The 22,714-nt window shown below is 39.7% G+C and overlaps 1 protein-coding gene across 2 annotated transcripts in view; it reads left to right on the top strand.

Annotated features, from left to right (window-relative positions):
- Window positions 1–22,714, top strand: part of arfgef1 (ADP-ribosylation factor guanine nucleotide-exchange factor 1 (brefeldin A-inhibited)) — a 221,967-nt gene that overhangs the window by 101,581 nt on the left and 97,672 nt on the right. For both annotated transcript variants that reach the window (XM_028803601.2, XM_028803600.2), the window contains exons 3-4: window positions 21,468–21,624; window positions 21,891–22,037. In XM_028803601.2, the coding sequence (XP_028659434.1) occupies window positions 21,468–21,624; window positions 21,891–22,037 (304 nt within the window). The remainder of the gene's footprint in view (window positions 1–21,467; window positions 21,625–21,890; window positions 22,038–22,714) is intronic.

The following is a 22,714-nucleotide window of genomic DNA, read 5'->3' as shown; positions in this document are numbered from 1 at the left end:
CACCCGAAGACGGAGGGAGGCTACCCTCTCGTCCACCGGGGTAAACCCCAATGAACAGTCTCCAAGTCGGGAGGCAATAAGTATACCCACACCCGCTCGGCACTTCTCACCGGGGGCAACTCCAGAGTGGTAGAGAGTCCAGCCCCTCTCAAGGAGATTGGTTCCAGAGTCCAAGCTGTGCGTCGAGGTGAGTCTGACTATATCTAGCCGAAACCTCTCAACCTAGCGCACTAGCTCAGGCTCCTTCCCCTTCAGAGAGGTGATATTCCACATCCCAAGAGTCAGCTTCTGTTGCCGAGGATCGGACCGCCAAGGTCCCCGCCTTCGGCCACCACCCAACTCACACTGCACCCGACCTCCTTGGACCCTCCCATAGGTGGTGAGCCCATGGGAAGTAGAGATATCTATTGCAGCTGAATTCGTAATACTATCTGCCGAAAATAAACTTATTGCACTAAGCTCCTGCATAACCAGATGTGTAGAAGCCTTATGTCCTATATCAAAATACACTATAGACTACAGTTGTTAACTGCTGTAAGCTTACTGTTCAGTCACCATAAAATACTAAAATAAAGTATATTTTTAATTTTATTTATCTAATAAAATATGTACAAAAATATATTTCCATAATACATGTGGCATCAAAGAAAATAAAATGCTTCTCATAATTACAAGCTGTCATATTGTTTAAACATTTTCTGTAATGTACATATCTGAAACAAGGCTTAATTAAATAAAAGTAGCTTTTGCTATTTCTCTTAACAACAAAAAATATACAGTCATATGAAAAAGTTTGGGAACCCCTAATAATTCTTTGGATTTTTGTTTATCATTGGCTGAGCTTTCAAAGTAGCAACTTCCTTTTAATATATGACATGCCTTATGGAATCAGTAGTATTTCAGCAGTGACATTTCTGTTAATCCAATAAACGTAAATATGCATCATCACAAAATTAGACAGGTGCATACATTTGGGCACCCCAACAGAGATATTACATCAATACTTAGTTGAGCTTCCTTTTGCAAATATAACAGCCTCTAGACGCCTCCTATAGCCTTTGATGAGTATCTGGATTCTGGATGGAGGTATTTTTGACCATTCCTCCATACAAAATCTCTCCAGTTCAGTTCAATTTGATGGCTGCCGATCATGGACAGCCTGCTTCAAATCATCCCTTAGATTTTCAATGATATTCAAGTCAGGGGACTGTGACGGCCATTCCAGAACAATATACTTCTCCCTCTGCATGAATGCCTTTGTAGATTTCATACTGTGTTTTAGGTCGTCTTGTTGGAATATCCAACCCCTGCGTAACTTCAACTTTGTGACTGATGCTTGAACATTATCCTGAAGAATTTGTTGATATTGGGTTGAATTCATTCCGACCCTTGACTTTAACAAGGGCCCCAGTCCCTGAACTAGCCTCACAGCATAAAAGTTCCTCCACCAAATTTGACCGTATGTAGCAGGTGTTTTTCTTGGAATGTGGTGTTCTTCTTCCACTATGCAAAGAGATTTTTGTTATGACCAAATAACTCAATTTTTATCACATCAGTCCAAAGCACTTTGTTCCAAAATGAATCTGGCTTGTCTAAATGAGTATTTCCATACAACAAGCGACTCTTTTTGTGGCATGAGTGCAGAAAGGGCTTCTTTCTCATCACCCTGCCATACAGATGTTCTTTGTGCAAATTGCGCTGAATTGTAGAACGATGTACAGATACACCATCTGCAGCAAGATGTTCTTGCAGGTCTTTGGAGGTGATCTGTGGGTTGTCTGTAACCATTCTCACAATCCTGCACATATGCCGCTCCTGTATTTTTCTTGGCCTACCAGACCTGGGTTTAACAGCAACTGTGCCTGTGGCATTCCATTTCCTGATTACATTCCTTACAGTTGAAACTCACTGTTTAAACCTCTGAGATAGCTTTTTGTAGCCTTCCCCTAAACCATGATACTGAACAATCTTTGTTTTCAGATCTTTTGAGAGTTGCTTTGAGGATCCCATGCTGTCACTGTTCAGAGGAGAGTCAAAGGGGAAGTACAACTTGCAATTGACCACCTTAAATACCTTTTGTCATGATTGGACACACCTGTCTATGAAGTGCAAGGCTTTACGAGCTAATCCAAACAATTTGGTGTTGAAAGTAATCAACATTGAGCAGTTACATGCATTCAAATCAGCAAAATTTCAAGGGTACCCAAATTTTTACACAGCCAGTTTTTCACATTTGATTTAATTTCATACAACTAAATACTGCTTCACTAAAAATCTTTGTTCAGAAAGCACCCCAGTACACAGATGTTCCTAGGAAATGAAAGACCACTGTTATCTTTTTTGTTGAAAGTAGAGTGAATTATTATGCAGGCTGAGTGGGGTTCCCAAACTTTTTCATATGACTGTATATACAGTGCATCCGGAAAGTATTCACAGTGCATCACTTTTTCCACATTTTGTTATGTTACAGCCTTATTCCAAAATGGATTAAATTCATTTTTTTCCTCAGAATTCTGCACACAACATCCCATAATGACAACGTGAAAAAAGTTTACTTGAGATTTTTGCAAATTTATTAAATAAATAAAAAATAAAAAAACTGAGAAATCACATGTACATAAGTATTCACAGCCTTTGCTCAATACTTTGTCGATGTACCTTTGGCAGCAATTACAGCCTCAAGTCTTTTTGAATATGATGCCACAAGCTTGGCACACCTATCCTTGGCCAGTTTCGCCCATTCCTCTTTGCAAAACCTCTCAAGCTCCATCAGGTTGGATGGGAAGCATCGGTGCACAGCCATTTTAAGATCTCTCCAGAGATCAGATTCAAGTCTGGCTCTGGCTGGGCCACTCAAGGACATTCACAGAGTTGTCGTGAAGCCACTCTTTTGATATCTTGGCTGTGTGCTTAGGGTCGTTGTCCTGAAGCCACTCCTTTGATATCTTGGCTGTGTGCTTAGGGTCGTTGTTCTGCTGAAAGATGAACCGTCACCCTAGTCTGAGGTCAGGAGCACTCTGGAGCAGGTTTTCATCCAGGATGTCTCTGTACATTGCTGCAGTCATCTTTCCCTTTATCCTGACTAGTCTCCCAGTCCCTGCTGCTGAAAAACATCCCCACAGCATGATGCTGCCACCACCATGCTTCACTGTAGGGATGGTATTGGCCTGGTGATGAGCAGTGCCTGGTTTCCTCCAAACGTGACGCCTGGCATTCACACCAAAGAGTTCAATCTTTGTCTCATCAGACCAGAGAATTTTCTTTCTCATGGTCTGAGAGTCCTTCAGGTGCCTTTTGGCAAACTCCAGGTGGGCTGCCATGTGCCTTTTACTAAGAAGTGGCTTCCGTCTGGCCACTCTACCATACAGGCCTGATTGGTGGATTGTTGCAGAGATGGTTGTCCTTCTGGAAGGTTCTCCTCTCTCCACAGAGGACCTCTGGAGCAATGACAGAGTGACCATCGGGTTCTTGGTCACTTCCCTGACTAAGGCCCTTCTCTCCTGATCGCTCAGTTTAGATGGGCGGCCAGCTCTAGGAAGAGTCCTGGTGGTTTCGAACTTCTTCCACTTACGGATGATGGAGGCCACTGTGCTCATTGGGACCTTCAAAGCAGCAGAGATTTTTTTGTAACCGTCCCCAGATTTGTGCCTCGAGACAATCCTGTCTCGGAGGTCTACAGACAATTCCTTTGACTTCATGCTTGGTTTGTGCTCTGGCATGAACTGTCAAATGTGGGACCTTAGGTGTGTGCCTTTCCAAATCATGTCCAATCAACTGAATTTACCACAGGTGGACTCCAATTAAGCTGCAGAAACATCTCAAGGATGATCAGGGGAAACAGTATACCAGAAAGTATTCACAGCCTTTTGAGCTTCATGGCAAAGGCTATGAATACTTATGTACATGTGCTTTCTCAATTTTTGTTATTTTTAATAAAATTGCAAAAATCTCAAGTAAACTTTTTTCATGTTGTTATTATGGGGTGTTGTGTGTAGAATTCTGAGGAAAAAATGAATTTAATCAATTTTGGAATAAGGCTGTAACATAACAAAATGTGGAAAAAGTGATGCGCTGAGAATAACTTCCGGATGCACTGTACATTGTGTGTGTCTGTGTGTGTGTGTATATATATATATATATATATATATATATATACATACAGTAATCCCTCCTCCATCGCGGGGGTTGCGTTCCAGAGCCACCCGCGAAATAAGAAAATCCGCGAAGTAGAAACCATATGTTAAATGGTTATTTTTATATTGTAATGCTTGGTCAGAGATTTGCGCAGAAACACAGGAGGTTGTAGAGAGACAGGAACGTTATTCAAACACTGCAAACAAACATTTGTCTCTTTTTCAAATGTTTAAACTGTGCTCCATGACAAGACAGAGATTAAAAGAATGCAAACATATCTTCCTCTTCAAAGGAGCAAACAAATCAATAGGGCTGTTTGGCTTAAGTATGCGAAGCACCGCGGCACAAAGCTGTTGAAGGCGGCAGCTCACACCCCCTCCGTCAGGAGCAGAGAGAGAGATAGAGAGAGACAGATAAAAAAATCAATACGTGCCCTTCGTGCTTTTAAGTATGCAAAGCACCGTGCAGCATATCGTTTCAGGAAGCAGCTGCACAAAAGATAGCAACAAGATAATCTTTCAGCATTTTTAGACGAGTGTCCGTATCGTCTAGGTGTGTGAACAGCCCCCCTGCTCAATCCCCCTACGTCAGGATAAGAGAAAGTCAGCGCAAGAGACAGAGAAAAGTAAGCCGGGTAGCTTCTCAGCCATCTGCCAATAGCGTCCCTTGTATGAAATCAACTGGGCAAACCAACTGAGGAAGCATGTACCAGAAATTAAAAGACCCATTGTCCGCAGAAACCCGCGAAGCAGCGAAAAATCCGCGATATATATTTAAATATGCTTACATATAAAATCCGCGATGGAGTGAAGCCGCGAAAGGCGAAGCGCGATATAGCGAGGGATTACTGTATATATAATATATATATATATATATATAAAATATTCTCACACAATCAGTTACTTGGTATTGGCAATTAAACACTGCTTAAATGTAAACATACATGCTCTAATAGGTTTTTTTTCTTCCTTGAATGCTGGCTCAACTACTGTAATACCTGACATAAAGGAGTACCGCAACTAAATTACCATAAAGCTTAGAAAAGCAGGTGCTGAAAATATCATCTTTTGTGATCGACCAATTTACTGATCACTGATAGTCTTTTTAAAAATCAGTTGATCAGCGGCCGATCGATCAGAGCATCCCTACAGTGTTAGGTAAATAAATACAGATTTAATTTTATTTGTAAAAATAATGAAAACAAAGTAAAGCCTTTCATTACAAACACTTCTTCTTGAATAATTTAGTTCAAAGCCCTCAAACTTATAGGAACGTTTTCCTAAATTAAATTTAGATTTTCTTTCTTTTTTCTTTCTTTCTTTTTCTAATTTGAAACTTGCATGTATTTTACGTTTGCAGATTACAAACACTAAAATCCATGTTTCAGTCATGGATCAGAGTTAATCATGACGGCATATTATACATCTTTACATAATATGTATGCTTCTTTATCTTTTTGTAGCTTAAGAAAAAGAATAGTTATACACTACTTTCATAACTATAAACATAAACAGTTCTCTGTATTTTTTAATTTGATTAAAACCATTAAATTATAGATACATAGGCTTAATGTCAGGTGGCTTTACAGTGTAAAAAGGTTATTATCAGAATTGCAGTATCAGATGTTGCTGTGGTAACACTTTGTGACCTAGAGGGATGAAATATAGTTTAAATAACAGCGTCCAAAATAGTGCACTCCTGCACACGTTGAAGGGGTTGGGGATTTTCTGCTGTAATGTAGCAAGCTGCTGTACTGTTATGCAAATTAGCTTCTAATCAGTGAAGTGGTGTTCCTGGTGAACCTGCTTATCACTTCTCTTACTGTAAAATTGCATCTCTGTTGATTGAGTCAGAGGCAGCAGTGAAATACAGCCTGGGTCGGAAGCTATTAAAATGTCATTCATTACTTTAAGCAAGGCTGCTTTTGTACCGATACCCTGATGAAAAAGTCAGTGTAATTTGGTTGACACTAAATCAGATGTTTTTCTGACTGGGCACAGCCTGCTCCAAGTACAGGCAGGTTATAAATAGACTAGCACTTTATCAAAAAGAACCAGACGTAATGAGAATGGTTCAGACTGCTTTGAACAGCAGCATTTTTTTCCTCTATAGTAAAGGGGCTAAACAGAAATTAAATTTGTATGTAGAAAAATCGGCGTCAATATGATGGAACTTCATACGTAATAGAAAAATGTAAGGACATGTCAGTTGATTTATATTGCAGTGATTTCTTTTTATGTTTAAAGTTTCCATTAACCTATTGCTTTCAGTAAAGAAAAATATTGTTTGATCCATCCATTTTTTTCAAACCCAGTTGATGGCTTTGACTAGCCAGAGTCTATCCCAGCAGCATCAGACCGAAGGCAGAAACCATTTCTGGATAGACTTACGCACACACCCACACACTTATAAAAGGCCAGTTTAGGTGTGCAGTCAACCTAATACATACATCATTGTGCTGTAATTGAAAAAGTGAAATACACAGAGGAGCAGAGTGAATATGATTTTTTTTTTTTTACAAAATCAGTGGAAGAGGGAGTAGACATGTCCAGTGGGAGGAGGAGAGGAGGAAAGTAAAGAGAGTGGAACTGAGGGTAGGAACTTTGAATGTTGGCAGTATGACTGGTAAGGGGAGAGAGTTAGCTGATGTGATGGGGAGGAGGAAGGTTGATATATTGTGCGTGCAAGAGACTAAATGGAAGTGGGAGTAAGGCTAGGAGGATTGGAGATGGATACAAATTGTTCTGTCATGGTGTGGATGGGAGGAGAAATGGGGTAGGGGTTATTCTGAAGGAACAGTATGTGAAGAGTGTTTTGGAGGTGAAAAAGGAGTGTCAGACAGACTGATGATTATGAAGCTGGAAATTGAAGGTGTGATGATGAATGTTAGCGCATATGCCCCACAAGTTGGGTGTGTGATGGATGAGAAAGATTTCTGGAGTGATTTGGATGAAGTGATGGACATTGTACCTTAGGGACAGAGATTGGTGATTGGAGTGGATTTCAATGGACATATGGGTGAAGGGAACAGAGGAGATGATGAGGTGATGGATAGGTATGGTGTCAAGGAGAGGAATGAAGAAGGTCAGATGATATTGGATTTTGCAAAAAGGATGGACATGGCTGTGGTGAATATGAATTGTAAGAAGAGGGAGGAACATAGGGTGATGTAGAAGAGTGGAGGAAGATGCACATAGGTAGATTATGTCCTATGCAGCAGGGTCAATCTGAAGCAAATTGAAGACTGCTAAGTGGTGGCAGGGGAAAGTGTAATTAGGCAGCATAGGATGGTGGTGTGTAGAATGACGTTGGAGATCAAGATGAGGAGCATTGTGAGGGCAGAGCCAAGGATTAAATGGTGGAAGTTGAAAAAGAAAGACTGCAACTGCAAGGTTGAGTTCAGGGAGCAGGTAAGACATGCACTGGGTGGCAGTGAAGAGTTACCAGAGAGCTGGGCAACTACAGCAGAAGTAGTAAGGGTGACAGCAAGAAGTGTGCTTAGCATGACATCTGGACAGAGAAAAGAGGTAAAGGAAACCTGGTGGTGGAATGGGGAAGTACAGTAGAGTATACAGAGGAAGAGGTTGGTGAAGATGTGGGATAGTCAGAGAGCTGCAGAAAAGTAAACAAGAGTGCTTGGAGATGAGGTGTAAGGTGAAGAGAGAGGTGGTGAAGGCTAAAGAAAAGGCATATGATGAGTTGTAGGAGAGGTTGGACACTAAGGAGGAAAAGAAGGACCTGTACTGATTGACTAGACAGAGGATCCGAGCTGGGAAAGATGTGCAGAAGGTTAGGGTGATAAGGGATACAGATGGAAACGTACTCACAAGTGAGGAGGGTGTGCTGAGCAGATGGAAAAAGTACTTTGAAAGGCTGATGGATGAAGAGAATGTGAGAGAGAGAGAGGGTTGGATAATATGACTATAGTGAATCAGGAAGTGCAACGGATTAGCAAGAAGTAAGTAAAGGACAGCTATAAAGAGGATGAATAATGGAAAGGCCCGCTGGTCTAGATGACATACCTGTGGAAGCATGGAAGTGTTTTGGAGAGATTGCCGTGGAATCTTGGAAAATTGAGTGGAGAAGAAGTGTACTGGTACCAATTTTTAAGGATAAGGGTGATGTGCAGAGCTGTATCTTCACTAGGATTTTCAACCAGTCCCTGTCCCATGCCACTGTCCCACCCTGCCTCAAGTCCTCCATCATTGTTCCGCTGCCGAAATTATCCATCACGATCAGTCTGAATGATTTCTGCCCAGTGGCACTCACATCTGTCATCATGAAGTGCTTTGAGAAACTGGTGTGGAGTCATATCATCACCTGCCTGCCAGCAGACCTGGACCCATTTCAATTTGCTTACAAAGCAAAGAGATCCATGGAGGACCCTGTGGCCACAGCCCTTCATGCTGCCCTGACCCACCTGGAGCAGCAGGGGAGTTACGCCAGACTGCTCTTTGTAGACTTGAACGCGACTGAGAGAATAAAACTGAATTAAAAAAAAAAAAAAAAAAACAATAAAACAAACCTTTACAAGTATCATACATTTACACCGGCTGTTACAGACTGAAATCAAATGTATGTTTTTATTCTAAAATAGTAAGAATAAGATCAGCTCACTTCTCAAAACGGACTCGTCCAGGGTTGAACCTGTGAAGTTTTGATTACTAGTCAACAGTTGATACCGTTGCGCCACCGAAGCAGTCGTAGCAAATGCATGTCAATGTCGCATCCTAACGTGGGTTCTTTTTCTGCAGTTATATTCTTGAATAGAAGCGCGCTTGTTCTGTTACATTTGTACCTTTTGTGAAAGTGTTTATTTGATATTTGGAATTCAGGATTCACACATTATACACTTCATGTCTACATTTTGTCAATTATTACTAAAACATGAAAAAGTTTCTGTTTTAACGATGTGTTTACTGTACATAGATTGTTGTAGACACAGAACACACATGAAATGCATGTGTTCCAAGGTGTCATTTTGCTTGACTTCTCACTCTGTACAACTCCAAGCAACTGACATGCAGGCAAACAGACTTGAGCTGAGAAACTGTGCGGCCGTGGGGGATGTGATAGCAGGCTGCTTGCTGCTTATCAACACACTTACAAGGCAAAAAATGCTGATGGAGAGGTGCAAAGTAATTTATGGTGGGACGGATCTACGAGTTTTTTTCGTAGACTCCGATAATTCTAGTGTTAACACCATCCTTCCACAACGACTGGTGTCCAAACTGGCAGATCTGGGACTTCCATCACTCACCTGCAGTTGGATACTGGACTTCCTGTCTGGTCGCTCCCAGAGGGTCAGGCTGGGTCCCCACACCTCCACTGCTGTCAGCTTCAACACCGGGACGCCGCAGGGTTGTGTGCTTAGCCCGCTCCTCTACACATATGACTGTGTTCCTACTCACCACAGCAATAAGATCATAAAGTTTGCGGATGACACGACGGTGGTCTGACTCCTCTCAGGCAAGGAGGGTGAGCTGACATACAGGGACGAGGTGGAGCGGCTGTCAGAGTGGGTGCAGAGTCAATAACCTGCTCCTCAACGACACAAAAGAAAGGAGCTTGTTATTGACTTTAGAAAAAACAAAACTAACATCCAATCAGTCATCATTCGTGGGGCCTGTGTGGAGAGGGTCCCAGTGTTCAGGTTTCTGGGCATTAAGCTGAAGGATGACCTGACCTGGAGCACCAACACCAAGGAGCTGCTGAAGAATGCGCAGCAGAGGCTGAATTTTCTGAGACTCCCCAAAAATCTGCTCCTTGCCTTTTATCACTGTTCCATCGAGAGTGTGCTTACGTATGGACTGTGTGTGTGGTACGGTAGCTTCACTTCCTCAGAAAGGAAAGCGCTCCACAGGGTCGTCAGGACAGTGAAGGGAACAATTGGTTGTACCCTCCCAACTCTGGAACAAATCTACACCTCCCAATGCCGCAAAAAAGCAATAGACATTTCACAGGATTCATCACACCCCAGTCATTGCTTTTTCCAGCTTTTGCCATCGGGCAAGATATTCAGAGCAATGAAAACCAGGACAAACTGCCTTAAAAACAGCTTTTATTCAAAAGCAATCATGGCCCTGAACTCAGAATAAAACTCCTCCATATCATTCTCCCAAAGTGCAATATAGACCTTAAGTCAACCAGTGCAATTTGTAAATATAACAAGTGCAATTTATATATTTTGTAAAGTACTTTTATTACTATTCGGTTTATTATTTTCTCTCTTTTTAACTCTTATGCCTCACACTGAGTAGACTGCACCTTCAATTTCATTGTTCCTTTGTAAATGTGACAATGACAATAAAGATCCATTTGTCTATTATCTAACTACAGAGAGGTAAAATTAATGATCCACAGCATGAAGTTATGGGAAAGAGTAGCGGAAGCTTGGTTAAGAATGGAGGTTATGATTGGTGAGCAGTAGTATGGTTTCATGCCTGGAAAGAGCACCACAGATGAGATGCTTGCTCTGAGGGTGTTGATGGAGTATAGAGAAGACCAGAAGGAGTTGCATTGCGTCTTTGTGGACCTGGGAAAGCATATGACAGGAGCCACGAGAGGAGTTATGGTATTATATGAGGAAGTCAGGAGTGGCAGAGAAGTATGTAAGAGATGTACAGGATATGTATGAGAGAAGCGCGACAGTGGTGAGGTCTGCTGTAGGAGTGACGGATGCGTTCAATGTGGAGGTGGGATTACATCAGGGATCGGCTCTGAGCCCTTTCTTATTTGCAATGGTGTTGGACAGGTTGACAAACGAGATTAGACGGGAGTCCCCGTGGACTATGATGTTTGCTGATGACATTGCGATCTGTAGCTAGAGTAGGGAGCAGGTTGAGCAGACCCTGGAGAGGTGTAGATATGCTCTAGAGAGGAGAGGAATGAAGGTCAGTAGGAACAAGAATATGTGTGTGTAAATGAGAGGGAGGTCAGTGGAATGGTGAGGATGCAGGGTGTAGAGCTGGCGAAGGTGAATTAGTTGAAATACTTGGGATCCACAGTACAGAGTAATGAGGATTGTGGAAGAGAGGTGAAAAAGAGTGCAAGCAGGATGCAATGGGTGGAGAAGAGTGTCAGGAGTAATTTGTGACAGACGGATATGAGTGAAAGAGAAAGGGAAGGTCTACAGGATGATAGTCAGCTCAGGTTGGATGGCTTGTAGACAACGTCAGTGAGGCAGGATTGCGTTGGTTTGGACATGTGCAGAGGAGAGATGCTGGGTATATTGTAAAAAGGATGCAAAGGATAGAGCTGCCACGCAAGAGGAAGAGAGGAAGGCCTAAGAAGTTTTATGGACGTGGTGAGGGAGGACTCAAGATGCAGAGGACAGGAGAGAGGTTAGAAGCACACGCTGATACAGCGCATTGCTGCACCCACCACCTGACAAACCAACTCAGGATCCCAGATTAGGACCTGAATGCAGCCGTGCAATGGGTGACACTTCAGCACCACACTAGTTCAGATGGACTGGAACCAATGTGAGGTTTTTTTATTGTGGCTGGAGTGCCAATTCTGCCACCAACCCCCAGGTTTTTTCCCCTGCAGATTGTACGGCCTACGTGCAGGGCTGGTTGCAGATTAATTTCATACTCAGGATGGAGCAATTGCAGGTTAATGAAGTATAGTCACGTTTGGTGTTTATGGGATTCGAACTGGCAACCTTCCTAATGCCAGTGCAGATCCCAAGCCTCAGACCACTCCACCCACAGAGGACAGGAAGACATCGAAAAAGAAGATGCGCTTTGGCAACCCTTAATGGAAGCAGCTGAAAGAAGAACTACTGCCAGTTTAGGACTTTCCTGTAGCTGTGAAGCTATTGTGTTGTAATGTGTTGTTTTCATGATAAGTTTAATACATTTTTTTTATGTATTCTGTACTGAAATTTAGAAAAATTTATTCGTTTTGGTATGTAACACTGATTCATTAGTTAACCTGGGGTGCAGAGAATCAGTCAAAGTTCATTTTCATGTAAAGAACTTGATTTATACTTTCTACTGTTTTGTGTTATTTACTGTTTTTATGTTATTGGTATTTCTGAAATACATAATGACTATCAGTTTCTCAGTTTATAGTACAGTAAAAGGAAGATAGGCAATAAATTGTATGTTCTTATCTCCAGCAGTGCCCAGAACAAAGTATTTGTGAGTAGCAAAAGTAGGTTTAATAAGCCTGTGCATAACATGTTTAGCCTGTCATTGGGATTCTTTTTTTCTACAGCAATTTCTACATATCCCACTGTTTGCATTATGGGGAATAATTCATAAAGTTTCAAGTACGCGTTTCTCTGCTTTCTCAGTCAGTTCGTCTGAATCAGGTATAAAATGTCGCTTCTAAATTAAATATAATTTGCTTTCAGTATTTATAATTCCTATACTTAGCAGTTTTGACATTCATGTGGTAAACCTTAGATGTCTGCTGTAGTTAAAAGAGTCAACCTAAGTTAACATGTGGATCCATCAAGTAGTTTATATTTGAAAAGAAGATTGCTATATATACAAACCCTGTCATGGTGGATAGTGGCATGTAGAGTCGAGAGACATTAGATTTTTTAGTGCTGTTTCAGATATTCAGACTGTAATACATATTCAGATGTATTGAAAATATGAATGTGAATTAGGGCTGTCAATCTAGCCATAAATAAGGTCTGAGTATTCAAATGAAAAATAAGTAAATATTTGAATACATTTGAACTTGCATGTACAGTGCATCACTTTTTCCACATTTTGTTATGTTACAGCCTTATTCCAAAATGGATTAAATTCTTTTTTTTCCTCAGAATTCTACACACATCACCCCATAATGACAACGTGAAAAAAGTTTACTTGAGATTTTTGCAATTTTATTAAAAATAACAAAAATTGAGAAAGCACATGTACATAAGTATTCATAGCCTTTGCCATGAAGCTCAAAAGGCTGTGAATACTTTCTGGTATACTGTTTCCTCTGATCATCCTTGAGCTGTTTCTGCAGCTTAATTGGAGTCCACCTGTGGTAAATTCAGTTGATTGGATATGATTTGGAAAGGCACACACCTGTCTATATAAGTTCCCACAGTTGACAGTTCATGTCAGAGCACAAACCAAGCATGAAGTCAGAGGAATTGTCTGTAGACCTCCGAGACAGGATTGTCTCAAGGTACAAATCTGGGGAAGGTTACAGAAAAATTTCTGCTGCTTTGAAGGTCCCAATGAGCATAGTGGCCTCCATCATCCATAAGTGGAAGAAGTTTTAAACCACCAGAACTCTTCCTAGAGCTGGTCGGCCATCTAAACTGAGCGATCAAGGGAGAAGGGCCTTAGTCAGGGAGGTGACCAAGAACCCGATGGTCACTCTGTCAGAGCTCCAGAGGTCCTCTGTGGAGAGAGGAGAACCTTCCAGAAGGACAACCATTTCTGCAGCAATCCACCAATCAGGCCTGTATGGTAGAGTGGCCAGACGGAAGCCACTCCTTAGTAAAAGGCACATGGCAGCCCACCTGGAGTTTGCCAAAAGGCACCTGAAGGACTCTCAGACCATGAGAAAGAAAATTCTCTGGTCTGATGAGACAAAGATTGAACTCTTCGGTGTGAATGCCAGGCGTCACGTTTGGAGGAAACCAGGCACCACTCATCACCAGGCCAATACCATCCCTACAGTGAAGCATGGTGGTGGCAGCATCATGCTGTGGGGATGTTTTTCAGCGGCAGGAACTGGGAGACTAGTTAGGATAAAGGGAAAGATGACTGCAGCAAAGTACAGAGACATCCTGAATGAAAACCTGCTCCAGAGCGCTCTTGACCTCAGACTGGGGCAACAGTTCATCTTTCAGCAGGACGACCCTAAGCACACAGCCAAAATATCAAAGGAGTGGCTTCAGGACAACTCTGTGAATGTCCTTGAGTGGCCCAGACAGAGCCCAGACTTGAATCCGATTGAACATCTCTGGAGAGATCTCAAAATGGCTGTGCACTGACGCTTCCCATCCAACCTGATGGAGCTTGAGAGGTGCTGCAAAGAGGAATGGGCAAAACTGGCTAAGGATAGGTGTGCCAAGCTTGTGGCATCATATTCAAAAAGACTTGAGGCTGTAATTGCTACCAAAGGTGCATCGACAAAGTATTGAGCAAAGGCTATGAATACTTATGTACATGGGATTTCTCAGTTTTTTTATTTTTAATAAATTTGCAAAAACCACAAACTTTGTTCATGTTGTCATTATGGGGTGTTGTGTGTAGAATTCTGAGGAAAAAAATGAATTTAATCCATGTTGGAATAAGGCTGTAACATAACAAAATGTGGAAAAAGTGATGCGCTGTGAATACTTTCCGGATGCACTGTATGTTGGTACATGCTATTTTTATACTTTATTATCATGTTATCAGCTGCAGCAAAAAAAAAAACACAAAAAGCAAAACAAAAAAAAAAAAAAAAGAACAGTCCTAGCAGTCTTCAAGCAACTGTTATTTAAATATAAGATTCATCAAAATCCTGAACATTGTTCAGTCTAGTACTGATGGCTGGTTGTAGAAGTGCTTCTCGGGACAGCAAGCCATACAAGCAGCCCAAAAAGGAGCTGAAATCCACATGATTCACACATTACATTTTAATTTTTTTTCCCCTAAACTTGTGCTTCTGCAGATTATGATTCTTTAGTGACTGTTGCATGTGTCCTGCTTGGAAAACACAGTTAGAGTTCTACAGTGCAAACATATTGTGATGTGTTTTGCTACCAAACAGACACAGGCAAAGCAGTTTAGATCAGGAGAAATGCCAGTTAGTAAGACAGCAGCAGAGGAAGAACTCCAAGTAAAGTAATATAGCAGGCAAGAGGTGGACAGATCAGTGGTGGACTTGTATTATTATACTGGAAGTGTCCAAAATCGAAAATCGTTTGGAAGTAACAATGTTCAGAATAAAAAGCCAGTCAACACCTATGGACTCACCTAGTAGAACCTCAGGATTGACACAGTCTCAACTCATTGTCTGCACAGTTTGTCTACTTTTTTCTCCTTTACAGGTGCAGCAGTATTTTAATAAAGGTAGCCTTAATATTTTTATTTACCCCTCATAGTTTAACACACAATGCTTACAACAAACAGCCACCTAAGACAGAGACTATTAACTGTGCTCTTTACATGTGACCGTTGTAACAGTAGGGGGCACTACCGCTCCCTTGAACCCTCAGGTACCACGCCAAACACCAGGTAAAAGTGCAATACTTACTATTTTTATTATAACAATAACGTGCACTAAGCACCCTCCACTCCACACTACTCATATAATAAACAATACTAATATACTTCACAATCCCAATCCTCCTCTCCCAGACACTTAGCCACCCTTCCTCCCAGCGCAGCTTAGTGTCTGGGCTTTCCCAAGATCCTTTTATATCCCCTGACCCGGAAGTGGTTCCAACCCTGCAGTCCATGCTTCGTTATCACTTCCGGGTCAGATTAAAAGTCCTTTTCCTAATCCTGGAAGCATGTCGTTCCTTCTGTCCATGTGACCAGAACATGCTTCCGGGTTATAGGGCACGTAGCACTCCCTGAGCCTCCCTGCAGCAGCTCCTGGTGGTCCCCATGATATCCAGCAGGGCTGTTTGTAAAAACTACAAGGTTCATGAGGCCCTGCTGGAATTCGGAGATCCCCCATACTGCTGGGAGGGCTCCATCTGGTGGCTTGGAGGTGTGAGCCGGAATATATGGCCGGCCATCCCTCACACAGTATTGACCCTGTAAGCCTCTAATACAACATATTTCACCAGACACAGATAAGAGAGCATAATAATTGAAATTAAACAATAGCAATGTATATACAATAAGTAGATACCAGTTCAATAAATACCTTATCTACTATATAATAAAAGCTTGTGAAAGGGAGTGCTGATGTAAAAGGTTCTGACATACGCGAATACAGAAGAAATTGAAACTATACATTAGGCAAGAGATAGCATTTATTTTTAATTTATTCACCTGTCAATTATTCACTTGTCATTCAAAGATACTGTGGCTAGTAGTAAACAAATAGCACACAGGTTAAAAATATATAGTAGATGGAAACATGTATTATGATCCAAACTGAGTAAAGCATACAGATGTGAGCAACTGAGTTGCAAAATGGTGAATAACAGCAAATACTGTATGTAGTGCAGTTGCTTTACCAGATCAGGTCAAGTAGAAAACTGCAATACAGTAGCTTCGCTCAGGGTAAAAACTGTTGGACATTCTAATGGTATAGCACTAAACTGCGCAAAATTCAGAGAGATGGTCTTACACCAGAATCTCTTCAAGTAGTGAAGGATTTGCTGATGTTTTTTTTTTTTTTTTTTTTTAAAGAAAGAAAGATGCTGCTTCAGAAAGTGGTAAAACAATGGGATAAGCGTGTTCGAAGCGAGGGGGAATATTTTGAGGAGGATTGATGGCAATGTGTCTTTACTGTAATTTTTTTTTTTTTATTATTATTTAAACATTCACCATATTTTTTGATCACACCACTGACTTCTCCTGAATAATCTAGTGGCTGAAAGTTTTCAGTGTTAGTGTATCAGAGAGAAGATGTGCAACATTTTTCATAACGGCACTCAGTTTTGTTCTAATTCTCTCTTTTGCTACTACTTCCAGCGGGGATAGAGTGCATTCCATAATTGAGCCTGCCCTTTTAGTTAGCTTGTTGATTTGGCGAGCCTCTCTCAAAGTAATGTTACCAGCCCAATGCACCACAGCATAGAAAATTATACTAGCCATCACTAAGCTGTAGAAGATTTGAAGGATAGCTGCATCAGTTGCGTGTGATAATCCCAGGAGAAAATCCCTGAGATTTGTGATTGCTCTCATTCCATGACATAAATCATTTCTAAAACTGTTGATTTTTTTTCTTCCTGAAAGAACTATGAAAAGGTTTTGTGGATCAGAGAAGATCAATATTTCTCAGCCTATCACTTTTTTTCCCCCAAAATATTTTATTGAAACAAATCTTGCATGATGGACACACAGGTGCAAATATGATCAAAACATTTTTCTTTGGCTGCTGGTTGAGGAAAAAATAAAAGGGTTTTGAATTTTAAAGGACATCAGTTTAAATTAAGGCAAGATAAGTATGTTTCATTAACCGCATTAATTGGTTGTTAAATAATAAAAATGGCTAGAATGAAATTTGAAGCTGCTATAGCTCTCTAGGATGATACCAGTTAGAGTAGGTCTGCACCAGGGATCATGTTCAAGTCCTTATCTCTTTGATCTGTTTATGGATGTGTTGAGACATGGGATTATAGACCACTCTCCCTAGTGCATTCTTTTTGCTGATGACATTATGTTGCGTAGCACCAGAAAAGAAGTAGAGAGGTAGCCGAAAGAATGGAGAAGGGCTTTGAAAGATAGAGTATTGAAGAGAAATAGGAAGAAGACAGAATATATGAGGCTTAATGATGATCAGGATTCAGAAGTTATCCTGCCAGGAGAGCTTTTGAAAAGAGTGGATAAATTTTAAATATCTAAGATTAGTGTTAGCCCAGATGGATAACTAAATGCCGAGATAACCTACAGAGTGCAATTGGAAGGAGATATCAGCAGCACTGTGTGATCATATCATTAAGGTGAAGGTTAAAGCTGAAGTTTTTAAGACCATGGTAAAACCAGCAATGATGTATGGAGCTGAGACAGGAGCAGTAAAGGGAGCACAGAAGACGTTTGATGTGGCAGAAATGAGAATGTTAAGATGGATTTGTGGAGTTACAAAAAGGACAGAATAAAAAATGAGACAATCAGAGGTAAAACAAAAAAGTGGGAGAGATATCTAAGAATGCACACCAAAGTAGGTTGAAGTGGTATTGGCATGGGATGAGGAGAAACCATAAATATGTGGGCAAAAGAGTGGTCAGAATGGAAGTACAGTGAAGAGAAAGCGAGAGAGGTCAAAGCGGAACTGGATGGACAAAGTAAAAGAAGGTCTGAAGGAAAGGGGCTTGTTTGGTGAGGTGGTACAGGACTGATGCTGTTTGGAGAAGGTTGATCAAGCACATCAACCCCACATAGAAGTGGAAAAAGAGGAAGAACAGGAAGAAAGAAGAATTTGAAATTGCTGGTTAGTAAACAATAGGCCTGTTAGTTTCTATTTTACTTGTAAACTTGTTAAGCATGTTGGCCTTGTATTTTCTTGATATACATCTTATGAATAATTGATAGATTTATAGTTTTTTTTTAAAGGTTTGTAATGTGTTTATCATATGTTTTGTGTGTGTTATACAGTACAAGTTTTGGGAAGAAACAAGTACTGCATGATTAGAATTGTATTCTATATTTATAATTGTACCTCAAGAATTAGGAATGTCTAGTTGGTACACTGAAGAAAAAATACACACCTATATAAATATAGTAAATGAAATATTCCTCAGATTCCTTTTTCTTATTTCACATTAAAGATAATGGAGTAATAAACTAATATATTCTGGTCATTCTCTCTTCAAATATCTGCCTGGCAGCTATCTGTTTACATAAAGTTCTGGCAGCAACAGCATATGCGCTTCCTCAGGTAACATAATACTCAGAGTAAAGGAGCACTACAACTAAGTTACTATAAAGCACAGAAAACAGATAATGAAAAAATACTTTTTTGAGAGGCCAATTTATCAATCGCCAATTGAGTCTTCTGGGGTAAAAAATCATGGATTGGTTGGGGTGTGCATATCAACTGGAGCATCTCTTCTTTTCATTTTGCATGTGCATGCAATTAAACTGGTTGTTTTATTGAGAAATGTGTGTCCCCTACCTTATGTGCTGTCTGTGTTAATATATCGTTATATCAGTCTGATATGAAATTCTTATTATTCTTATTACTGTCGGTGTACATACTACACTACTGTGACATTACTTAATTCAATAAACTTAACAGATCTAACAGGAGGTCTTTATGTACTTCACATGTATGCATGAGGTCTATATGTTGCATTTATGTGAAGTTAATTTTTATAAATTTTCAGTACTAAATTGAAATCCTGCTTAGGGCTCCGCAAAAGCTAAGTCCAGCCCTGGTTCCTGCACTACATTTATCATACAATTCCTTTTATTAGTATTAGACCTGGACACCCCATTGATACCTGCAGCTGACAAAAGTAATAGCTTAATAAAGATGAATTCCATTGGGAGAATGTGAGAAGGTCAGCAAAGAACATAAACAGTTAGAGGCTATTTTATTTTTGTAGCCAGTGTTCCCAGAATAATCTTTGCTGTATAGTATAGAAGTGAGAGGTAGTGCAGAAAGGTCCAGTAAAAGGAAGATATTTGGAAGAAACTCAATATTTATTGTAATAGTAGTAGTGAAGCATTTGAATACTCTTAACCAGAAAACTGACAGTCTCTAGGTGCTGCTAGGTGACAGTCCCAAGACTTGCTTAGAAGAGATGCTTGGAACATTAATAAGGCAGAAGTGACAAGATGATATTCCAAGTCAAAACAGTGTCACATTGTATACATCAGGAATGGTATAGATGGTGCTCTATCTTAAGTTGACTATATTCATGTATTGGATTTTTGAAGACCAATATAACATTTTTCATTTTAAACTGTTCACCACAAAACAAATTCTTTCTTATTGTCATGTAAACTGCCATCTATTTTTTGAACTCTTATTTATTGTGTTTTTATTTAGATTTATGCACCATCATCTCATTGTTTTATTTAATATTTTTGTCTGTACATACTTCTCTGCACCCACCTATCCCCCAAGCCATGGTGGAACAACAATTTTTTACTTTGCTCTGGCAGTGTATGTGATGAAGATGTAGGATATTTATCTTATTTTATTTTATATTTAGTAGGTTTAAAGAAGTAGGATATTTATCTCCAATTTGTAAGACATATTTGTTAAAACTTGGGGTATGTCTGACATTTTCAACATGAGCCAATGTTTTTTTTTGTTTTTTTTCAACCTTGCACCATATAATAATCAACATGAGCCAATATGTTTTTTTCAACCTTGTGCCATATAATAAAGGCATTTTGAATTAGATCTGTCTTAATTCTCTCAAGGTGAGGGAAGAGAGTGGTGGGCGCCAAAAAATAGCAAATCAGTCATAGGAATAAATGCCCAGTGAAATAATTCCAAGTCTTGGCATTACATTCTAGCTTCATTTTCAAATAATTAGTGAGACACTTTCCAGTTTCTCCAGAAAAAGGCAGAGAAGAAGAATGAATAAAATTTGCCCAGTGTTTACCTAGCTGGTATAGTGGAAGCAGGGAACTTAGAAAATTAAGCTGAGTGCATTAAACTATTTATGTTAACAGTTGACCAATCTAAAATGAAAGGTCATTGGGAGAGATGATTAGAAAGTCCTTAACTTTATTTAAAATCAGTCAATAATTGACTGTAATAACATATACAGTTATCTTCAGAAGTTTATTTTAGTACATACTAGTCATTTAGCCCGTTACAATAACGGGCGCTAGAACAGTAGTGCATAAACATTAGCAGGAACAGTCTATATTAAATGGCAAGGGACTTTGACCTCATTCTTTTTGTTGGTCGTATTTTTCTTTCTTTCAGCCTTTCTTTTGTTGATGTTTACTTGCTGAGCTGACCGTTCTCCGTGGGCTGCCGCCATGTATTGTGTGTCTTTAATTTTCTGTGACAGTAATACTGTCTTGTACGTCCGCTGGCTTGTACGTCCGTAATATACCTTTAATTTTCTCTGGCGGTAATACAGGCGTGCACGTTGGTAATATGCCTTTAATCTCTTCTGACAGTCATACTGGCTTGTATGTGGCTGTAATATGAGTCACTGTATTGTGTACCTTTAATTTCCTCTCGCAGTAATACTGGTTTGTATTTCCGCAAAACGCCTGAAACTTTCTCTGACAGTAATATCGCGCATCGCACCGTCCCACGCGCATGCGTACTTCACCAGAAGACACACACACACGGACACCTGGACGCACACAGGGATTTTATTAAAGAGGATTTTGTTGACATTTTAAGTAAGAAAATAGTAAATATAGCTTCAACAGCTGTGATTTATATGATGAACTGAAACAATAAGAATAGTTTTTCTATCAGAACTGACATTAATGTATCTAGTTTCTGTCTTTGATGGAATATAAATTTTTTAATTTTTTAATTGTTTTAAATATGTATGTGAAGATGTTTTGAGTTGGGGGCTGGTGTTTCCTGTACTGTTGTTGGTCTATTCATATTCACTTCAGAGATTCTTTTTAGGGTTGTACAGAAAGGTATTGAAAACGCTCAATTTATTTTAATATCTATTTTATGTCATAATTACATGAAGTGTGAAAATTCTGTAGTTATAGTGTGTAATTTGGACTCTGTAAACTGAAATTTGTTTCTTCTTATTTATTTAGCCCTCCTCCAGGTGAAGCCAAAGTTGGTTCTGGTACTCTGCCGCCTGTGAAATCAAAAGCAAACTTTATTGAAGCTGACAAGTACTTCCTGCCTTTTGAATTAGCATGTCAGTCCAAGTGCCCTCGGATAGTCAATACATCCTTAGACTGTTTGCAGGTGAATTTTAACTTTCTATTTAACATCTGACTGTACTCCATTATAGTTATGAAATTTGTATTTTCTTTGACTAAACTTACACTGTGTCTGATGAAGATAAGAAATATGCTCAATTTGTAAACAACATTTTGTGCTATGCTTTGGAAAATAATGGTTAGGATCTTAATTCATACATCAAAAGCTTTGCCTAATTTTATTGAAAAAGTTATTACTCATTCTTGCCATTCTTTGTTAAACTCTTATTTTTGTATATTCTTGTGTTCCAGAAATTGATTGCTTATGGACACCTCACTGGAAGTGCCCCAGACAGCACTGCCCCAGGAAAAAAATTAATTGATAGAATAATCGAGACAATATGTGGATGTTTTCAAGGCCCACAGACAGATGAAGGGGTGCAGCTTCAGATCATAAAGGTCCGGCAACTGTATATGTCACAGATACGTGTCTTGTAACCTTTCGCCTACCTCAGTTTTTGTTGCTTTATTTAACAAAAGAATAAAATTATTATAGGATGTATGCTGTACCATACCTAATCTTTTCCATAAGTAAGGGACTTTAATAGACCGAGCATATCACATACATAAATAATTTCCATTTTTCCGCTTTGAAATTTCTTGACAGTTCTTGGCATAATGTAAGTGCAGCCAGTTTTTCTGCTAGCAATTCTGGTGATCAGCAGCTAAATCACCACTTTATTTGAACACTTTGCTTAATTTAACTGTGTTTTTGTGATACTTGGTTTTGGTTTTGTCTTTTAAACTTTCACACAGATTTCTGTTTGATTTATGATTGGTCAACCTTTGTTTGTTTAGCTTGTGTCAAACCAAATCTTTATAAAAATGTTACAAGATAGATGTAGATTTTTCAATGATTATTCATTGATGTAAGTTATACACTACCTGTTAAAAATATTAGAACACCTCAGTTTTTTCAGTTTTAATGGAAATGCATGCAGTTTAATGTCTTAATGTTTCATGAAATCAAGGCATACAAGAAATAAACAATAGCAAATAAAATAATAAGCAAAGGAATCATTAAGTGTACAAAACGTTATTCAAATTTTTGATTCATCAAAGTAGCTACCTTTTGC

This window comes from Erpetoichthys calabaricus, chromosome 6 (assembly GCF_900747795.2).
Source record: "Erpetoichthys calabaricus chromosome 6, fErpCal1.3, whole genome shotgun sequence".
NCBI classification, from domain to species: domain Eukaryota; kingdom Metazoa; phylum Chordata; class Cladistia; order Polypteriformes; family Polypteridae; genus Erpetoichthys; species Erpetoichthys calabaricus.
Note: the sequence above shows the minus strand (reverse complement) of the source record. Positions and strands in the feature narration are given on the sequence as shown.